Source organism: Rana temporaria, chromosome 13, assembly GCF_905171775.1.
Source record: "Rana temporaria chromosome 13, aRanTem1.1, whole genome shotgun sequence".
Taxonomy (NCBI): domain Eukaryota; kingdom Metazoa; phylum Chordata; class Amphibia; order Anura; family Ranidae; genus Rana; species Rana temporaria.
This window is the reverse complement of record NC_053501.1, coordinates 10,492,696-10,510,169: the sequence shown is the minus strand read 5'-3', so window position 1 is coordinate 10,510,169 and position 17,474 is coordinate 10,492,696. Positions and strand designations below refer to the sequence as shown.

The 17,474-nt window shown below is 46.3% G+C and overlaps 1 protein-coding gene across 3 annotated transcripts in view; it reads right to left on the bottom strand.

Annotated features, from left to right (window-relative positions):
- Positions 1-17,474, bottom strand: part of RIN3 (Ras and Rab interactor 3) — an 84,522-nt gene that overhangs the window by 820 nt on the left and 66,228 nt on the right. For all 3 annotated transcript variants that reach the window (XM_040333379.1, XM_040333380.1, XM_040333378.1), the window contains exons 7-9: positions 13,656-13,964; positions 8,373-8,504; positions 4,675-4,838 (exon numbers count right to left, since the gene is read on the bottom strand). In XM_040333379.1, coding sequence (XP_040189313.1) covers positions 4,675-4,838; positions 8,373-8,504; positions 13,656-13,964 — 605 coding nt within the window. The remainder of the gene's footprint in view (positions 1-4,674; positions 4,839-8,372; positions 8,505-13,655; positions 13,965-17,474) is intronic.

The following is a 17,474-nucleotide window of genomic DNA, read 5'->3' as shown; positions in this document are numbered from 1 at the left end:
GCAACCAACGATTATTTTCATAATCGATTAGTTGGCCGATTATTGTTTCGATTAAACACTTGAGACCCGCGCTATTGACAAAAGACGTCAACAGCGCGGCTCTCAGGTGCCAACTGGATGTCCTTTTAAATGCATTACCCGCGCGCGCCTCTGGGGGGCGCGCAGCAGGTAAACACTGTGCCGCCGCATCGCTGGGGAGCCGATGCGTGTACCTGGCAACTGCGATGTCCGCCGGGTACACGCGATCGTCGGTGACACAGCCGGTAACAGCAGGGACGTGGAGCTCTGTGTGTAATGATGAGGTGTAAACACGGAGCTCCACGTGCTGTCAGAGGAGAGGAGACCGATCTGTGTCTCTTGTACATAGGGGCACAGCATCGGTCACCTCCCCCAGTCACCCCCCCTCCACCTACAGTTAGAACACACCCAGGGAATACATTCCTTCCTCACCCCCTAGTGTTAACCCCTTCCCTGCCAGTCACATTTATACAGTAATTAGTGCATTTTTATAGCACTGATCGCTGTATAAATGTGAATGGTCCCAAATTTGTGTCGAAAGTGTCCGATACGTCCGCCGTAATATCGCAGTCCCAATAAAAAAAAAAAAAAAAAAAAATCGCAGATCGCCGGCATTACTAGTAAAAAACAAAAAAAAAAAAAAAAAAAAAAAAAACATAATTCTGTTCCCCATTTTGTAGGCGCTATAACTTTTGCGCAAACCAGTCGCTTATTGCATTTTTTTTTTGTTTTTTTTTACAAAAATACGTCAAAAAATACGTATCGGCCTTAACTGAGAAAAATAATAGTTTTAAAAAAAAAAAAATTGGGATATTTATTATAGCAACAAGTAAAAATAATATATATATTTTTTTTAAATTGTTGCTCTTTTTTTTGTTTATAGCGCAAAAAATAAAAAACGCAGAGGTGATCAAATACCACCAAAATAAAGCTCTTTTTGTTGGGAAAAAAGGACGTCAATTTTGTTTGGGAGCCACGTCGCACAACCGCGCAAATGTCAGTTAAAGCGACGCAGTGCCGGAAGCTGAAATTTCGCCTGGGAACGAAGGGGGTTTATGTGCCCAGTAAGCAAGTGGTTAATCGGTTAATAAGGTTTAAAAAAAAAAAAAAAAGGAATTTTTTTGGGGGTTTTTGCATTTTTTTTTGCCAATTTGTTGTTAGGCAGATTAAAAAACGAGATCACGTAGATCTACGTCATCTCGCCGTTCAGCCAATAGGGGCCCCCCCGCTCGCCCCTGATCCCCAACACGCGTGCCCGATCACCGCCGGGCACCCGCGATCGCTCGTTACAGAGCGAGAACCGGGAGCTGTGTGTGTAAACACACAGCTCCCGGTCCTGTCAGGGGGAGAAATTGCCTATCGTCTTTTCATACAAAGTATGAACAGCGATCTGTCATTTCCCCATGTCAGTCCGCTAAGCGCCCAGGGGCAATTCAGTTCGCATGTGTTGCGCTATATAAGTTTCTCACTCACTCAGTCCCACCCCCCCCTTCAGTTAGAACACACCCAGGGAACGCGATTAACCCCTTTCTCGCCCTTTAGTGTTAACCCCTTCACTGCCAGTGGCATTTTTATAGTAATCAATGCATTTTTATAGCACCGATCGCTATAAAAATGCCAATGGTCTCAAAAATGTGTCAAAATTAATCGATTATGAAATTAATTGATTACCATTTTCATAATCGATTAGTTGTTTCGGCCCTAGTTTCCCTTCTAAGGCCCTGTACACACGGCCGGGAATCCAGTCAGGAAAAAAACGTCGGTCTTCCTGACAAGCTTGTCTTGCAAAGCCGTGCATACAGACGGCCATTAAAAAAGAACCGCCGTTCTTTTGAATGGCAAGAACGCGGTGACATCATCGACTACGAGCCGGCGCTCGTCACATTCAATGCCGTTGCCGCCATCTTGCTACACCTCACGCTAAATTTGTATGCTACCGCGCATGTGTCGAACTCTTATCGAGCATGCGCGGGTTTACCTGGGACAGGTAAGCATACAGACGACCGGTTATCTCGGCAGGAAACACTCTGCCGGGAAACCCAACGAGAAAATGGCAAACAGGATTCTCCATTTTCCCGTCGGGAAAACTGCTAGGGAGCATACAAACGGCCGGGGGTTCCCGGCTAAATGCTCCCCTGGCAGTTTTCCTGCCGGGAAAACCGGTCGTGTGTACGAGGCTTAAAAGTTTTTTTTTTTGTCTTTGTCTGAATTTCTCACTTCCTGTTCCTCCTCAGTAAGCTGTCCTAGCTGACTAACCCCCAGCCAGAACGGCTAGGATGGTGGGGGCAAGCTTACTGAGGAGGAACAGGAAGTGAGAAATTCAGACAAACATTTAGAAGGAAAAAAAAAAAGCGAAGGAAAAAGGTAAGTGAACCAACAATGCAGTGACTAGCTTAAAGAGAAAGTAAAGCCTGATGGGTGTTACTTCCCCTTTGTTTCCCTGCAGGTAAAGCATAATGGGCTACTATGCATCATTATGTGACAGTTACCTGCAGGAGAAGCCCACGATGTCCCCATCTTCCTCGCTAGTAGCGAGCGTCCATTTTTCACCCCTCTTCCTTTCAGGGGGCGCGACTACGGCTCTGTGACTGGCCGGAGCCGAACGACATCACTCCCGCGCATGCGAGCCGCCTTTCTAAATCCGGCGCATGCGCAGAAGAAAAATCGCCCCACGGCGATTTGCAAATATCTCCTAGACCGTGCAGGTCTAGGAGATATTTCTTGCACCTACAAGTCAGCCTTAATCTAGGCTCACCTGTAGGTTAAAGTGGTTGTAAACCGATCGGCAGCGTTCGGAAATCCACGGAAAGGCCCGAGGCCAGCACGGCTGTAGAAAGTCTTTCCGTGGTTTCCGAAGATCACCTGAAGTGTCCTTGGGCCTTTTCAGCCGTTTCCGAGGCTCTCCGGCAAGCCCCCCCCCCCCCCCCCCCGCCTCTGACTGCATGCGGTATTGCATCCCATTGAAGTCAATGCGGAACAAATTATTTTCGTTTCCATTGACTTCAATGGGGAAACTCGCTTTGATATGCGAGTGCTTTGGATTACGAGCATTCTCCTGAAACGGATTACGCTCGTAATCAGAGGTTCCACTGTAAAGCATTTTTTATGTCGAATCTTTCGGATTCTGCACATTCATTATGGTTTGTTTAAACGAATGCGAAAATCCACAAAATTCGGACGAAAACTAATGCACATGTCTACTATTCATTGCAAAGTGAAACTTCACCAAGTCCTGCAGTAAATCCCCTTACACATTAAACCACATATTTCCCTTTAGCAAGTCAACCCCACCGTCTCAAATGGAAAAGTCCTGGAAGGTGCAAAACCCCCTGTAAGGTGGTGTATGACATCCTTAGCCCAGGCTCCAACACGTTTAACTCCGCCCATGGAGCTTAGACATGGAGATCCCCCATGACTAAACCCCATTAAGTGAAACGTGTTGGAGGCGTGGCCTGTTTGGAGCCTGGGCTGAGGCCATCAAACACCTTATGGGGTTTTGCAGAGATGTGCGACTTTCAGAACTATTCCCTTTTCCAGGGCCGGACTTACCATTGGGCTTGACTGCTGGGCTCAAGCCCATGGGCCCCGCCCAATAGGGGGCCCCCTTTAAAAAACTTTTTTTTTAAGGGGTCCGGAGGTCCCCGGACGGCAACCCTCCCCCCTTTTTTATTTATTTTTTTATTAAAAAAAAAGTATTTTTTTATATATATATATATATATATATATATATATATATATATATATATATATATATATATATATATATATATATATATATATATATATATATATACACATATATACACACACACACACACACACACACACATACATACATACATACATACATATATATATATTATATTATATATTAAAGGGCCCAGGGGTCTCCAGGGCCCCCGGATGGCAACCCCCCCCTTTTTTTATAAAAAATATACATTTTTTTTTCATATTTTTTTATTAAAAGGCCCAGAGGTCCCCAGGGCCCCGGATGGCAACCTCCCTTTTTTTATGTATTTTTTATAAATGTTTATTTTTTTTTATTAAAGGGCCCAGAGGTTTAATTTTTCTTTTCTTTAAAGGGCCCAGAGGCCCCCCGGATGGCTACCCCCCTTTTTTTTTATATATATTTTTCTTTTTTCTAAAGGCCCCCCCCCCCCATTTGCGGCAGCCCCCACGCTTCGCAATTTCAAGGCGGCAGCACCCCCCCCCCCCCGGTTCTCTGCTCCAGGGGGAAGAGAGCCAGCACAGGTGAGAGGCACCTCCAGGGGGCCCCTTCAACACTCAAGCCCAGGGGCCCCCACCACCATAAGTCCTGCCCTGCTCCATTAGATGTCTAGAGCTGGGACAAGTTCTGGGCTTGTCTTCCAAGTGGTTGCTAGATAAGAGGACCAGGGGAAGCCTCGAGCGGCACCTGTCACTTTAGTTTGGCCCACTGTCTCAAAGTTGGGTACATGTATGAAGATGGACGGTGCTCCCAGTGCAGATCCACCATTGCAAGAGTCACCAGTCCCAAGCAGGGATGGCCAAGTATTGCTGGTTTCCACAACGCGCCATTAAACCGCCATTACATTTTTGGTACCTGCTATAGGCATTAAGCAATATTGGGGGCCCCAGTATACATGAGGTCCAGGAGTCTCTACGTGTAGAACCCACCTGTATGGAGGAGCGAGACACCCTGGCTTTGTTGAGCGTTCGTCTCCTCTCCCATCGATGGATGGAGTCTTGGACCTCCAGGCTGAGCTGCCGGGTCACTGTGATCTTATCGTAGTTCTTTATGTGCTCCAGAGCCCCGTAAGTGGTGGTCAGGTAATAGGAGCCTAAAAGAAACAAGGAAAAAGTCATTGCCAAAAATGTATCCAGTGTTTTTCAGAGGACGTCCCATAGAACAGCCTTTCTCAACCCTTTCACCCCAGAGGAACCCTTGAAATTATTTATTAGGTCTCTGGGGATTGCCTGCAATAATGAATTTATTGGTGGTCAGAATTCCACCCTTAACCACTTAAAGCGGTTTTCCACCCTAAAGTGGAGTCCCGCTGATCGGAACCCTCCCCCCCTCCGGTGTCACATTTGACACCTTTCAGGGGGGAGGGGGGTGCAGATACCTGTCTAAAGACAGGTATTTGCACCCACTTCCGGCCACATGCTATGGGCAAAAGACGGGTTTTTCTGACTTCCCGTCTGTCGCCCGTTGTGTGCTGGGAACAATCGGCTCCCAGCACACAGCGTGTGAGCCAATCGGTGGGCGCAGCGCGACTCGCGCATGCGCCATAGGGAACCGGGTAGTGAAGCCGGAGCGCTTCACTTCCTGGTTCCCTCACCGTGGATGGCGGGGGGAGCAGCAGAGAGATGAGCGATCGCTCGTCCTCTGCTGCGATCGGCGCGGGACTCCAGGACAGGTAAGTGTCCTAATATTAAAAGTCAGCAGCTGCAGTATTTGTAGCTGCTGGCTTTTAATATTTTTTTCCCATGGCACATCCGCTTTAAGACCCGGACCTTTAGGCAGCTAAAGGACCCGGTCAGTTTTTGCGATTCGGCACTGCGTCGCTTTAACTGACAATTGCGTGGTCGTGCGACGTGGCTCCCAAACAAAATTGGCGTCCTTTTTTTCCCACAAATAGAGCTTACTTTTGGTGGTATTTGATCAGCTCTGCGTTTTTTTTTTTTTTTCGCCATTAACAAAAATAGAGCGACAATTTTGAAAAAAAAATCTATATTTTTTATTTTTTGCTATACAAAATATCCCCAAAAAAGATATATAAAAAACATTTTTTTTCTCAGTTTAGGCCGCACTGACGTATTCTTCTACCTATTTTTTAAAATAAAATAAAAAATAAATCGTAATAAGCGTATATTGATTGGCTTGCGCAAAATTTATAGTTACTAATGGCGGCGATCAGCGTTTCTTTTTTCGTGACCGCTACATTATGGCGGACACATCGGACAATTTTGACACATTTTTGGGACCAAAAAATGCATTGTTTACTGTGAAAATGACAATTGCAGTTTGGGAGTTAACCACTAGGGGCACTGAAGGGGTTAAGTGTGACCTCATATGGTGTTTCCAACTGTAGGGGGGCGGGGCTGGATGTATGACATCATTGATCGTGTTTCCCTATAACAGGGAACACACGATCACTGACGCTGCCACAACGAAGAACAGGGAAGGTGTGTTTACACACACCTCTCCCCGCTCTTCAGCTCCGAAGGACCGATCGCGGGACACCGGTGGCGATCGGGTCCTGCGGTCACGGAGCTTCAAACCGGGTCGCGCGACCCCACGGCTGGGCTTAAAGGGCCACATACAGGTACGTGGATGTGCCCAGCCGCGCCATTCTGCCAACGTATATCGGCGTGAAGGGGTCCTTAAGTGGTTAATGATGGGACTTGTAGTTTTGCAACAGCTGGAGGTCCGCTAATTGCATATCCCTGCTGTAGAGCCTCCCGATCACCGGTGTGTGCAGTTTTACTCGTCATATTTGGCATCTAATTGCTCGACCCATTGCTCGACACACCTCAATACCGGGCCTATTATGGCACTTCTCTCCTACATGTACAAATCATCATTCTTTTGCTAGAAAATTACACAGAACCCCCAAACCTTATATATGTTTTTTTTAGCAAACACCCTAGGGAATAAAATAGCAGTCATTGCAACGTTTTATCTTGCACGGTATTTGCGCAATCATTTTTCAAACACCTTTTTTTTGGAAAAAAAATGTTTCATGAATTAAAAAAAAAAAAAAATTGTAAAAAAAACAGTAAAGTTAGCCCAATTTTTTTGTAAAAGATGAAAGATGATGTTACACCGAGTAAATTGATACCCAACATGTCACGCTTTAAAATTGCGCACACTCATGGAATGGCGCCAAACTTCGGTACTTAAAAATATCCATAGGCAACGCTTTGAAAATCAGGAGATCTAGTGCTAGAATTGTTGCTGGCACTCTAACGCACGCAGCAATACCTCAAATATGTGGTTTAAACGGCGTTTACATATGTTGGCGGGACTTGCGTGTGCGTTCGCTTCTGCGCGCGAGCTACCGGGCACAGGGGGCGTTTTAATTTTTTTTTTTTTCACTTTTTTTAAATTTTTTTTTTTTTTATCACTTTTATTCCTATTACAAGGAATGTAAACATCCCTTGTAATAGGAATCAGTGTGACAGGTCCTCTTTATGGAGAGAGGCGGGGTCAATAAGACCTCACATCTCTCCTCCAGGCTGGAAAGCATGAGATCGGTGAAAAAAAATGTCATTGATCTCATGATCAGTGTTGCTCACTAGCCGCAATCGCGGCTTTCTTTACTTGCAGGTACCCGGGTGTGACGTCATCACATTGCGCCCGGGCCTCTGACGGTCATAGAGATGACCAGTCATCTCTATGCTTCCTGCGCCGGACGATTCCTTCTCCGGGCCCCCGATGGCACGGGAGAGCCCAGAGAAGCACCGGATGGAGGCGGGGGGGGGGGGGAGGGGGATGTCCCCTCCCGCCGCCTATAAGAACGATCAAGTGGCGGAACCGCCGCTATGATTGTTCTTATGATGTGCAGGATCGCCGGCTGAAGACATAGATATCTGAATGATGCCTCTAGCTGCAGGCATCATTCAGATATCCCTCTGCAAAGCCCAGGACGTCATATGACGTCCACCCAGGATGGGAGATCCCCTCTGTGGACGTCATATGACGATGGGCCGGTATTGAAGTGGTTAAGCTAGAATTCTATACAAATGCAGCAATTTAGATGAAAAGTTTATCACTGAAAAAAAAAAAAAACTTTTTGAAAGATAAAAAGTGCATTTTATATACAACTATTTAGAGGAAATGAGGAAAGAGGGACAGAGGGACTTTGTTCCAAATCAGGGACAGTTGGGAACTCTGTGTGCTGGAGCCACATGGTTGTTTGGACACATGGGAAGCAACGAGGATATCCAATTAAATGACCATCATTCTTTGGCCGATTATATACTATACCCTCTGGATGCCCTCTTATGTCTATAGAAGGAAATCATTTTTTAGTCTTTTGTGCCTCTTCTGTGGTCTACAGAATACTGCACAGGGGCCTAATGGGAAACTTAAGTTGGGCAGTCAATTTCTGCCTGATGAAGCCAACCATGGCAAAACACGTTGAGGCTACTATTCCAAGCTGTTCATGAAGAGATGCAAATGGAACCCATTTTGTTATACATTGGAGATGTATCGGTTTTATTGTGATTTAATGATTGAATAAAAAAATCGTATTTAATGTCTTGTCATTCATTACTTGGCACTGTGAACATCTTGATATTTTAGAAATAGAGTTGTTCATTCATTAAATTTTATTTTTTTGTGGCTCAGATCAGGCAGCACCCATTACCTTCTCCCAGCTGCAGCGAAGGGTCCATCAGCTCCATCATATATTCCACATCCAGGAGAAGAGCCACGAGGTCACAGCGGGCCAAGACATACATCAGAACTGGGAGGAAGTCATCTGCTCCGTGGGGCTTCCCTGCAGAAGGGACACAATTCAATCACAAATCTGGTGCTAAGGAATAATTGACACGACAGGGTCCCCCATAGCAAATATCCAGCGCCCCCCCCCCCCCCCACAGCAAATAGCGCCCCACCAGGCAGGGTCCCCCACAGCAAAAAGAGCCCTCCCCCATAGTGTCTTCTTCCGCCCCTACTGACACCAATGATGGGCCCCTATTCATCCCACTGACACCAATGATGGGCCACTATTGCCCCCCCCCCCCCCGACACCAATGATGGGCCACATTTGCCCCCCTACCGACACCAATGATGGGCCACTATTGCCCCCCCCACCGACACCAATGATGGGCCACTATTGCCCCCCACCGACACCAATGATGGGCCACCATTGCCCCCCCCACTGACCAATGATAGGCCACTACTGCCCCCCCCCCCACCGACACCAATGATGGGCCACCATTGCCCCCACCCGCCGACACCAATGATGGGCCACTATTGCCCCCCACCGACACCAATGATGGGCCACTATTGCCCCCCACCGACACCAATGATGGGCCACTATTGCCCCCCACCGACACCAATGATGGGCCACTATTGCCCCCCCCCCCGACACCAATGATGGGCCACTATTGCCCCCGCACTGACACCAATGATAGGCCACTATTGCCCCCCCACTGACACCAATGATGGGCCAATATTGCACCCCCCCCACTGACACCAATGATGGGCCACTATCTCTCCCCCACTGACACCAACAATGGGGTATTATTCCACTCATTGAGATGGGGATTTAATTCTCCCACTGCCATCAATAATAGGACACTATTCCTCTCACTAATGGATTACTATCCCTTCCACTGAGACCACAGATGGAGACAGGGCTAGACTGGGACAAAAAAGTGGCCCTGGACTTCATTCAAACCGGCCCAGGGCACAACACATCAGGGTACAGAGCCCAGCACATCAGGGCATGGGGCACAGAGCACATTAAGGAACATAGCACCACAGGGCACATAGCACATCAGGGCAGGCGGCACATCGTTTACCAGCCAGCATGCAGAGTAGCGCCGGAAGCGTGTGCAATAAGTTCTCTCTCAAGTCACGTTGCAGCTGCCCCCCGGAGGCCCCTCCCTTCTTCTCGTCCATCCCAGATGATGTCACAAGCAAATGGGGATGGACGAGAAGAGAGGCGGGGCCTCCGGGGGGCAGGGAGCAGCTGCAGCGTGACTTGAGAGACTCGCGCTTCTGGCGCTACTCTGCATGCTGGCTAATCTTGATCTACCCGTCAGGTGCCAGCTGTCTGCGATTAACGGGTAGATCGCCACGGACCTCCGACCGGCCCACTGAGCCATCGGCCCACCGGGTTCTCCATCCAGTCCATCCCTGGATGTAGAACCAATTCTCTTACCGACACCAATGACTGAGCACTTTCTTCCACCAACATCAAATGATGTAATTTTTTTTTTCCTCCCCACTGACCACCAAGCCTATGGCATCGTTTACCCTTCACTGATGCTAGGGCATTTTCATCTCCCACTGGTCAGTCTGGTCCCCCTAAATTGAGGGGCAGTAAACTGGCCCTTTGTTTGAAGTTTGTAATAGAATCAGAATTAAAGGGGTTGTAAAGGATACAATTTATTTTTCCTAAATAGCTTCCTTTACCTTAGTGCAGTCCTCCTTCACTTACCTCATCCTTCCATTTTGCTTTTAAATGTCCTTATTTCTTCTGAGAAATCCTCACTTCCTGTTCTTCTGTCTGTAACTCCACACCGTAATGCAAGGCTTTCTCCCTGGTGTGGAGTGTCGTGCTCGCCCCCTCCCCTGGAATACAGGAGAGTCAGAACGCCCGCTAACACACAGCTCCTTTCTCTATCTGCAACGTAGAGAGCATCATAACTCTCCTGTAGTCCAAGGGAGGGGGGCGAGTACGACACTCCACACCAGGGAGAAAGCCTTGCATTACTGTGTGGAGTTACAGACAGGAGAACAGGAAGTGAGGATTTCTCAGAAGAAATAAGGACATTTAAAAGCAAAATGGAAGGATGAGGTAAGTGAAGGAGGACGGCACTAAGGGAAAGGAAGCTATTTAAGGGGGAAAAAAAATGTACATTTACAACCCCTTTTAAACTGAAAAGCTGCACTACCAACTCTCCACCTGCAGGGGTCATTGTTGTGTCATTTCATTACTAGCCATTGCACAAGGAGGTCCAACACTCAAATATTCCGTCAGCAGTTATGGTTTACAGAAATTGGTGTAAGCGGCGGTTTGCGCTCGTGTTGTGGTGAAGAGGACATGTGTGATGACGGGAACAGAAATATGCGCAACCAGAATTACATTCCCCCAGCTTTGATCTGGCAAGAGCCAAACGGGTGCCGAATGTGATTTAATCAAGAATGAAGGAGGATTGTTACCCTTAAAAATGGGGCAGAAACCGCCCAATAAGGACAGGCAATGCTCAGATTTGGGCGTGTCCCTTTTTTTTAGAGCCATCTATGGTAAAGATAAGCGTAGAACCTTTAAAAGTGGACCTGAACTCAAAGTAAAGGTTTTCCGTCCCCATTAGCAACATCTACAAATGTTACTTTTGCCCTAGGCTGTGTCCTGAAAGATTTAGGTTTTGTGTCGAATTCCTCAAGAAAAAAAAAAAAAGGAGCACAGCACCTGAGCAATCCTCTTCTGTAGCCCCATAGCTGTATATCTGCAGTGTGAGATCATCTAAGGTAGGGGCTACCAACCCCTGGGCTGCAGACCCGTTTCGGTAGCTAGAAGCTGGGAATGCGCGGTGGGGGTTGGCAGAGCAAGCCGTTGTAGTGTCACATTCCGCTCCCTATCACAGAATGCTCCGGAAGTTTCAAAATCCTGTATTTAAGCATATAAGCTCCGTTTTGTGTTGAAACAGTGACATCTAAAACTCAGATGGGTGTAACAAGATGTCCGCTTGCCCCCTTTTCACTCAATCATTACTGTGCAGGAGCATAGGTGTGCGCAGCCTATTGCATTAGGGTGTGCACCCCAAAGCTCAAACATATTTGCATGTGTATATACAGTATACTGATGGTGTCAGCAGAGCGGTGGACGGTGTCAGTAGGGCAGTGGATAGTGTCAATAGTTTTTTATTTTTATTATATATTTATTTTATTTTAGGAGCCCCATCAGCTTTGGTGAAATATCAGGGGTCTATTTTTGTGCGTTACTGCACACTTAACGCAGTATATTTCTGTGCATTACTGCATGTTTAACGCAGTATATTCCAGTGTGTTACTGCACATTTAATGTAGCATATTTCTGTGCATTAGTGCACGTTTAACGTTGTATATTTCGGTGTGTTATGTGCCGTTTAATGCTGTATTTTTCTGTGCGTTAGTGCATGTTTAACGCAGTATATTTCGGTGCAATGTGCACAACACAGGGTGATTTGGGTGTGCCCAGGCACACCCTGTGCGCACGCCTATGTGCAGGAGTGTAGCAAGATGGCGGCGAAGGAACGTCACTTCTTGGGGAGCGTAATGTGACAAGACACCGGTGTAGTGCCACATTCCGCTCCCTATCACAGAATGCTCCGGAAGTGACGTTTTGTCACCGCCATCTTGCTACACCCCACACTCCTGCACAGTAATGATAGAGTGTGAAGGGGGCAAGCGGACATCTTGTTACACCCACCGGAATTTTAGATTTCAGTTATTTTCAACACAAAACTGAGCTTATATGCTTAAATGATGCAAGCAACATTCATAGGTAAATAAAGGCGGCCTTCATATGTATATCATGCCCCTCTGCAGTGAAGAGATGATGTGCTGTACCCTCTAGCAACCTGTCATTGAGCAGTTTTACTCTACAGTAATCTCTAGCAAACACTCAAGAAGAAATCATGTGCTGTAACCTCTAGCAACTAATCAGTGAGCCGTAATGTGTGCTGTAACCTCTAGCAACCAGTCAGTAAGTGGTAATGATATGCAGTAACCCAGGGCTCGACAAATCCCGGTCGCCAGGGCGACTACAAATAGTGTCCTGGCGACTTGGCTTGGAGCTGGCGCCATCTGGTGGTGAGCCGTTGGCATTACAACTTAAGCATTACAAGTTAAACAGCAATTCTAATGTCATTTTTCACTATTTTCACTGCCCTCTTCTTCCCTCTAATTAGAACCCCCAAACATTATATATATTTTTTATCCTAACACCCTAGAGAATAAAACGGCGATCGTTGCAATACTCTGTCACGCCGTATTTGCGCAGCGGTTTTACAAGCGCACTTTTTTGGGAAAAAATTACACTTTTTTAAATAAAAAAAATAAGACAACAGTAAAGTTATCCCCATTTTTTTTAATATTATGAAAGATAATGTTACGCCGAGTAAATTCATACCCAACATGTCACGCTTCAAAATTGCGTCCGCTCGTGAAATGCCGACAAACTTCAACCCTTTAAAATCTTCATAGGCGACGTTTAAAAAAATCTACAGGTTGCATGTTTTGAGTTACAGAGGAGGTCTAGAGCTAGAATTATTGCTCTCGCCCTACCAATCGCGGCGATACCTCACATGGTTTGAACACCGTTTACATATGTGGGCGCTGCTCACGTATGTGTTCGCTTCTGCGCGCAAGCTCATCGGGACGGGGCGCGTTTTCTGGCTCCTAACTTTTTTAGCTGGCTCCTAGATTCCAAGCAAATTTGTCAAACCCTGCAGTAACCTCTGGCAACCAATCGCAATCACTGCCGGATCTGATACAGTAAACTAATTTTAAGTCTAGCTGATATTTATTGTATGTCTCAGAGAAGGTGGAGAGCAAAATTGCATGGGGGGGGCCCGCCCAAAAATTTTTTTGCCCAGGGTCCAATCAACATTAAAGAGGGCCCTGCTGATGGGGCCCGAGCCCAGTACAGGAGGACTGACTGTACTCCCATGCACTACCATGCACAGCTGCCCCAGATTCCGAGTGCACCAATTTTAGTAAATCTCCATAGTGAAGAAGGCAGCATGAAAGTCGATAACAAGAGAAGAAAAAAAATAAAAATCAGCTGCCCAGGCAACACTGGCGACTCACCAAACTAGTTACCAACCCAATCCAAAAGTACAAAGCATTAGTAACATGGTCACGACACCAGGAATGAAGGACAGATACAGTAAGAGAACCTTAAATACTTGTTTGCCCAGGACAGGCCACATACCTGGGTTCCCAGCGGCCATGGAGTCGTAGATGAGCTTGCATGCTTTCAGCAGGTAGGTGATCTTCTTCTCTGGAGAGTAGGTCTTGTGCATGGTCCCAAACTTCTGGGTAATCTTCTCCATCAAGCCGCTGTCTGGCACGCTGGTGGTGACGCCCAGGTCGGTGGTGGTGGTGTCCTGGATGACCAGCTGGTTCTCCGTCATAAGTCTCATTGAGTCGTCCTTCTCGTGGATCTCCCGGAGGTAACGTTCAACGGGGGCCTTGAGCGGCTTCAGGACGCACTTGCACAGAGCTGCCTCCACGATGGCGTCTGTGGTGGGAACATAGACGAGAGCAGTGGAAATTACCAGCGGAAAGTCGAATTGCATGTAGTTTCAGTCGTTTTCCTTTGAGGATCAGCCATTGTTGACTTGAAACATCCGCACATTTCTGAACTATCGGCAGTTATACTGGGATGAGGTCTGCGGCCGCAGGCCTCATCCCAGTACAATTTTTTTTGGGACAGCGGTTGAAATAGCAAATCAGACAGCTTAACCACTTAAGACCTTTAGGCAGGTAAAGGACCCGGCCAGTTTTTGCGATTCGGCACTGCGTCGCTTTAACGGACAATTGCGCGGTCATGCGACGTGGCTCCCAAACAAAATTGCCGTCCTTTTTTTCCCACAAATAGAGCTTTCTTTTGGTGGTATTTGATCACCTCTTTTTTTTTTTTTGCGCTATAAACAAAAATACAGCGACAATTTTGAAAAAAATTCAATATTTTTTACTTTTTGCTATAATAAATATCCCCCCAAAAAAATATATAACATTTTTTTCCCCTCAGTTTAGGCCAATACGTATTCTTCTACCTATTTTCGGTATAAAAAAAAAAAAATCGATTAGTTTGCGCAAAATGTATAGTGTTTACAAAATAGGGGATAGTTTTATTGCATTTTTATTATTTTTTTTTACTACTAATGGCGACGATCAGCATTTTTTTTTCTCGTGACTGCGACATTATGGCGGACACATCGGACAATTTTGGCACATTTTTGGGACCATTTACGGTTTACTGTGAAAATGACAATTGCAGTTTGGGAGTTAACCACAAGGGGGCGCTGTAGGGGTTATGTGTGACCTCATATGTGTTTCTAACTGTAGGGGGGCGGGGCTGGACATGTGACATCATTGATCGTGTTTCTCTATATTAGGGAACACACGATCAATGACAGCGCCACAGTGAACAACGGGGAAGCTGCGTTTACACACACCTCTCCCCGTTCTTCAGCTCCGGGGACCGATTGTGGGACTCCAGCGGCGATCGGGTCCGCGGGCCCGCGACCCACAGCTGGGCACTTAAAGAGGACGTACAGGTACGTGCCCAGCCATGCCATTCTGCCAACGTATAACTGCAGGAGGCGGTCCTTAAGTGGTTAATTGCTATTAGAAGCAGCGGGAGACCTGAGCAACCAGCCGCCACTAGGGGGACCACATTTCCAAACTACCATTCAGGGACACCAGCCCTTCCCAAAAATCAGCTTGTGCTGCAACAAATCACAGCACAGTGATTGGACACAAGAGGCAGGATTTATGATTTCTCCAATCACAAGCAGGGGGAGGGATTGTGCTCCTCCAGGCCAGGACAAGTACTGTCAGTGAGTAAAGCGGTGATGTGACGGCCTTTTTTGGGGGCATCAGATTTTCCCGGGGGGGGGTGGCTGTGTCAGTTTCATTCCGGGACACTGTATTGCCCTGGAATGAATGTGCCCGGGACAGACCTGCAAAATGCGGGACTGTCCCGGGCAATCCGGGACACGTGGTAACCCTAGCCGCCACGTCAAGATTGGCTTTGATCGGCTGTTGGTGATAGCAACCTCAGAAAAAGGATTACATGACATCACTTCTGGTTTACCTGGATCTTATCTTTATTTTGATGCAAGCGCAGACCTTGCTATTTAAAAGGGGAGTTCCACCCAAAAATGGAACTTCCACTTTTTGGGACCCTCCCCCCCTCTGGTGTCACATTTGGCACCTTTTAGGGGGGAGGATGGAGCAGATACCTGTGTAATAGAGGCATTTGCTCCCACTTTCTGGCATGGGTCGACGCGGTGACCTACGCCACTTCCTGCGCCTATTCTGTCCTCCCCCGCTGTCTTCTGGGAGTCACACAGGTCCCAGAAGACAGCAGGGACCAGTGAGGACGCGCATGGGCAGTACGGAAACCCGATTCCCTTACCGAGGATGGCAACAGCAGCAGCCGAGAACAGGTCGGCTTCAGCCGCCGACATTGCGGGCGCCCAGGACAGGTAAGTGACCATATATTAAAAGTCAGCAGCTGCAGTATTTGTAGCTGCTGGCTTTTAATATTTTTATTTTTTTTAGGCGGACCTCCGCTTTAATGAATCGTAGTCTTAACATTCTATACCATGGGAGGCAATTTGTTTTATCCTAACATATAGACACATGAAACCAGCGATACCTTAGAAAGAAATAAAAGACTTTCTAGCCAAGTATCCAACAGTGAAACCCAAAAAGGGAGGACAAAGGCCAGAACCTTAAGGTTCCCGCGATATGGTCTGGCCTTTGTCCTCCCTTTTTGGGTTTCACTGTTGGATACATGTTATATGGAAATAAGGAACTAGAAATGTGCAATTTGTTTCCTTCCGAATTTGTTTAATGAATTTCGACAAATTCGGGAAACATCCGAATTTACAAAAACCCATTTAACACATTTTCCGATTATTCATAAATTAAAAAAAAAAAAATAGCATATTCGAATATTCATAAATCACAAGATTCAAAAGAATGAAAATCTAAGTGGAGGTTCACCCTATAAAAAATGTCTAACACTACATCCAGCCCAGTTCTGCATATAAAATGACACTGACCTTTTTTTTTTTTCTGCCGTATTAGCCGTTTAGCCTTAGAATTCATCATGGCTTCCGGGTAGGGAATCCCGCGGGAGTGGGCGTTCCTATTGACATGCTAAACGACGGCGCACACAGCGCGTCACGACTTCCCGAAGGAAGCTCGGGTCGGCTCGGCTCTATTCGGCGCCTGCGCACCGGCGCCGAATAGAGCCGAGCCGACCCGAGCTTCCTTCGGGAAGTCGTGACGCGCTGTGTACGCCGTCGTTTAGCATGTCAATCAATTGGAATGTCAATAGGAACGCCCACTCCCGCGGGATTCCCTACCCGGAAGCCGCGATGAATTCTAATGCTAAACGCTATCTACGGCAGGAAAAAAAAAAGGTCAGTGTCATTTTATATGCAGAACTGGGCTGGATGTAGTGTTAGAAATTTTTTATAGGGTGAACCTCCACTTTAACTATTACTATTAAATTATAGGTGTTGGAATTGTCTTTCAAATTTGGCTGTTAGAGAACGTAACGAATATGAATTCATCCGAATAGAACGAATGCCGTAACAAATGGAACATAACGAATTAACAACATTAACTTTTTATTATTTTTATTAATTCATTAATAATAAACAACTTTTTATATTATTTCATTCCGTTCCAATTGTTTAGATGCGGCATTCATTAATTGGGATCATTGTAACTTCGGATAAATTCGTATTCGTTACGTTGACCAACAGCCAAAATTTGAAAGGAAAATTCCAATACCTATAATTTAATAGTTTAGTTATAAGTTATTCCGAATTTTCGTTCTTTCGGATTTTCCCTTCTTATTTTTTGAATTTTCAAATGTTCGGATTTATGAATTTCGATCATAACGAATGACCCCAAACAAAAAAAAAACAAAAAAACAGACAACCACAAAAAAAAAAAAAAATTGGCAGTGCACATGTCTATAAAATGAACTGCACAGCACTATCTA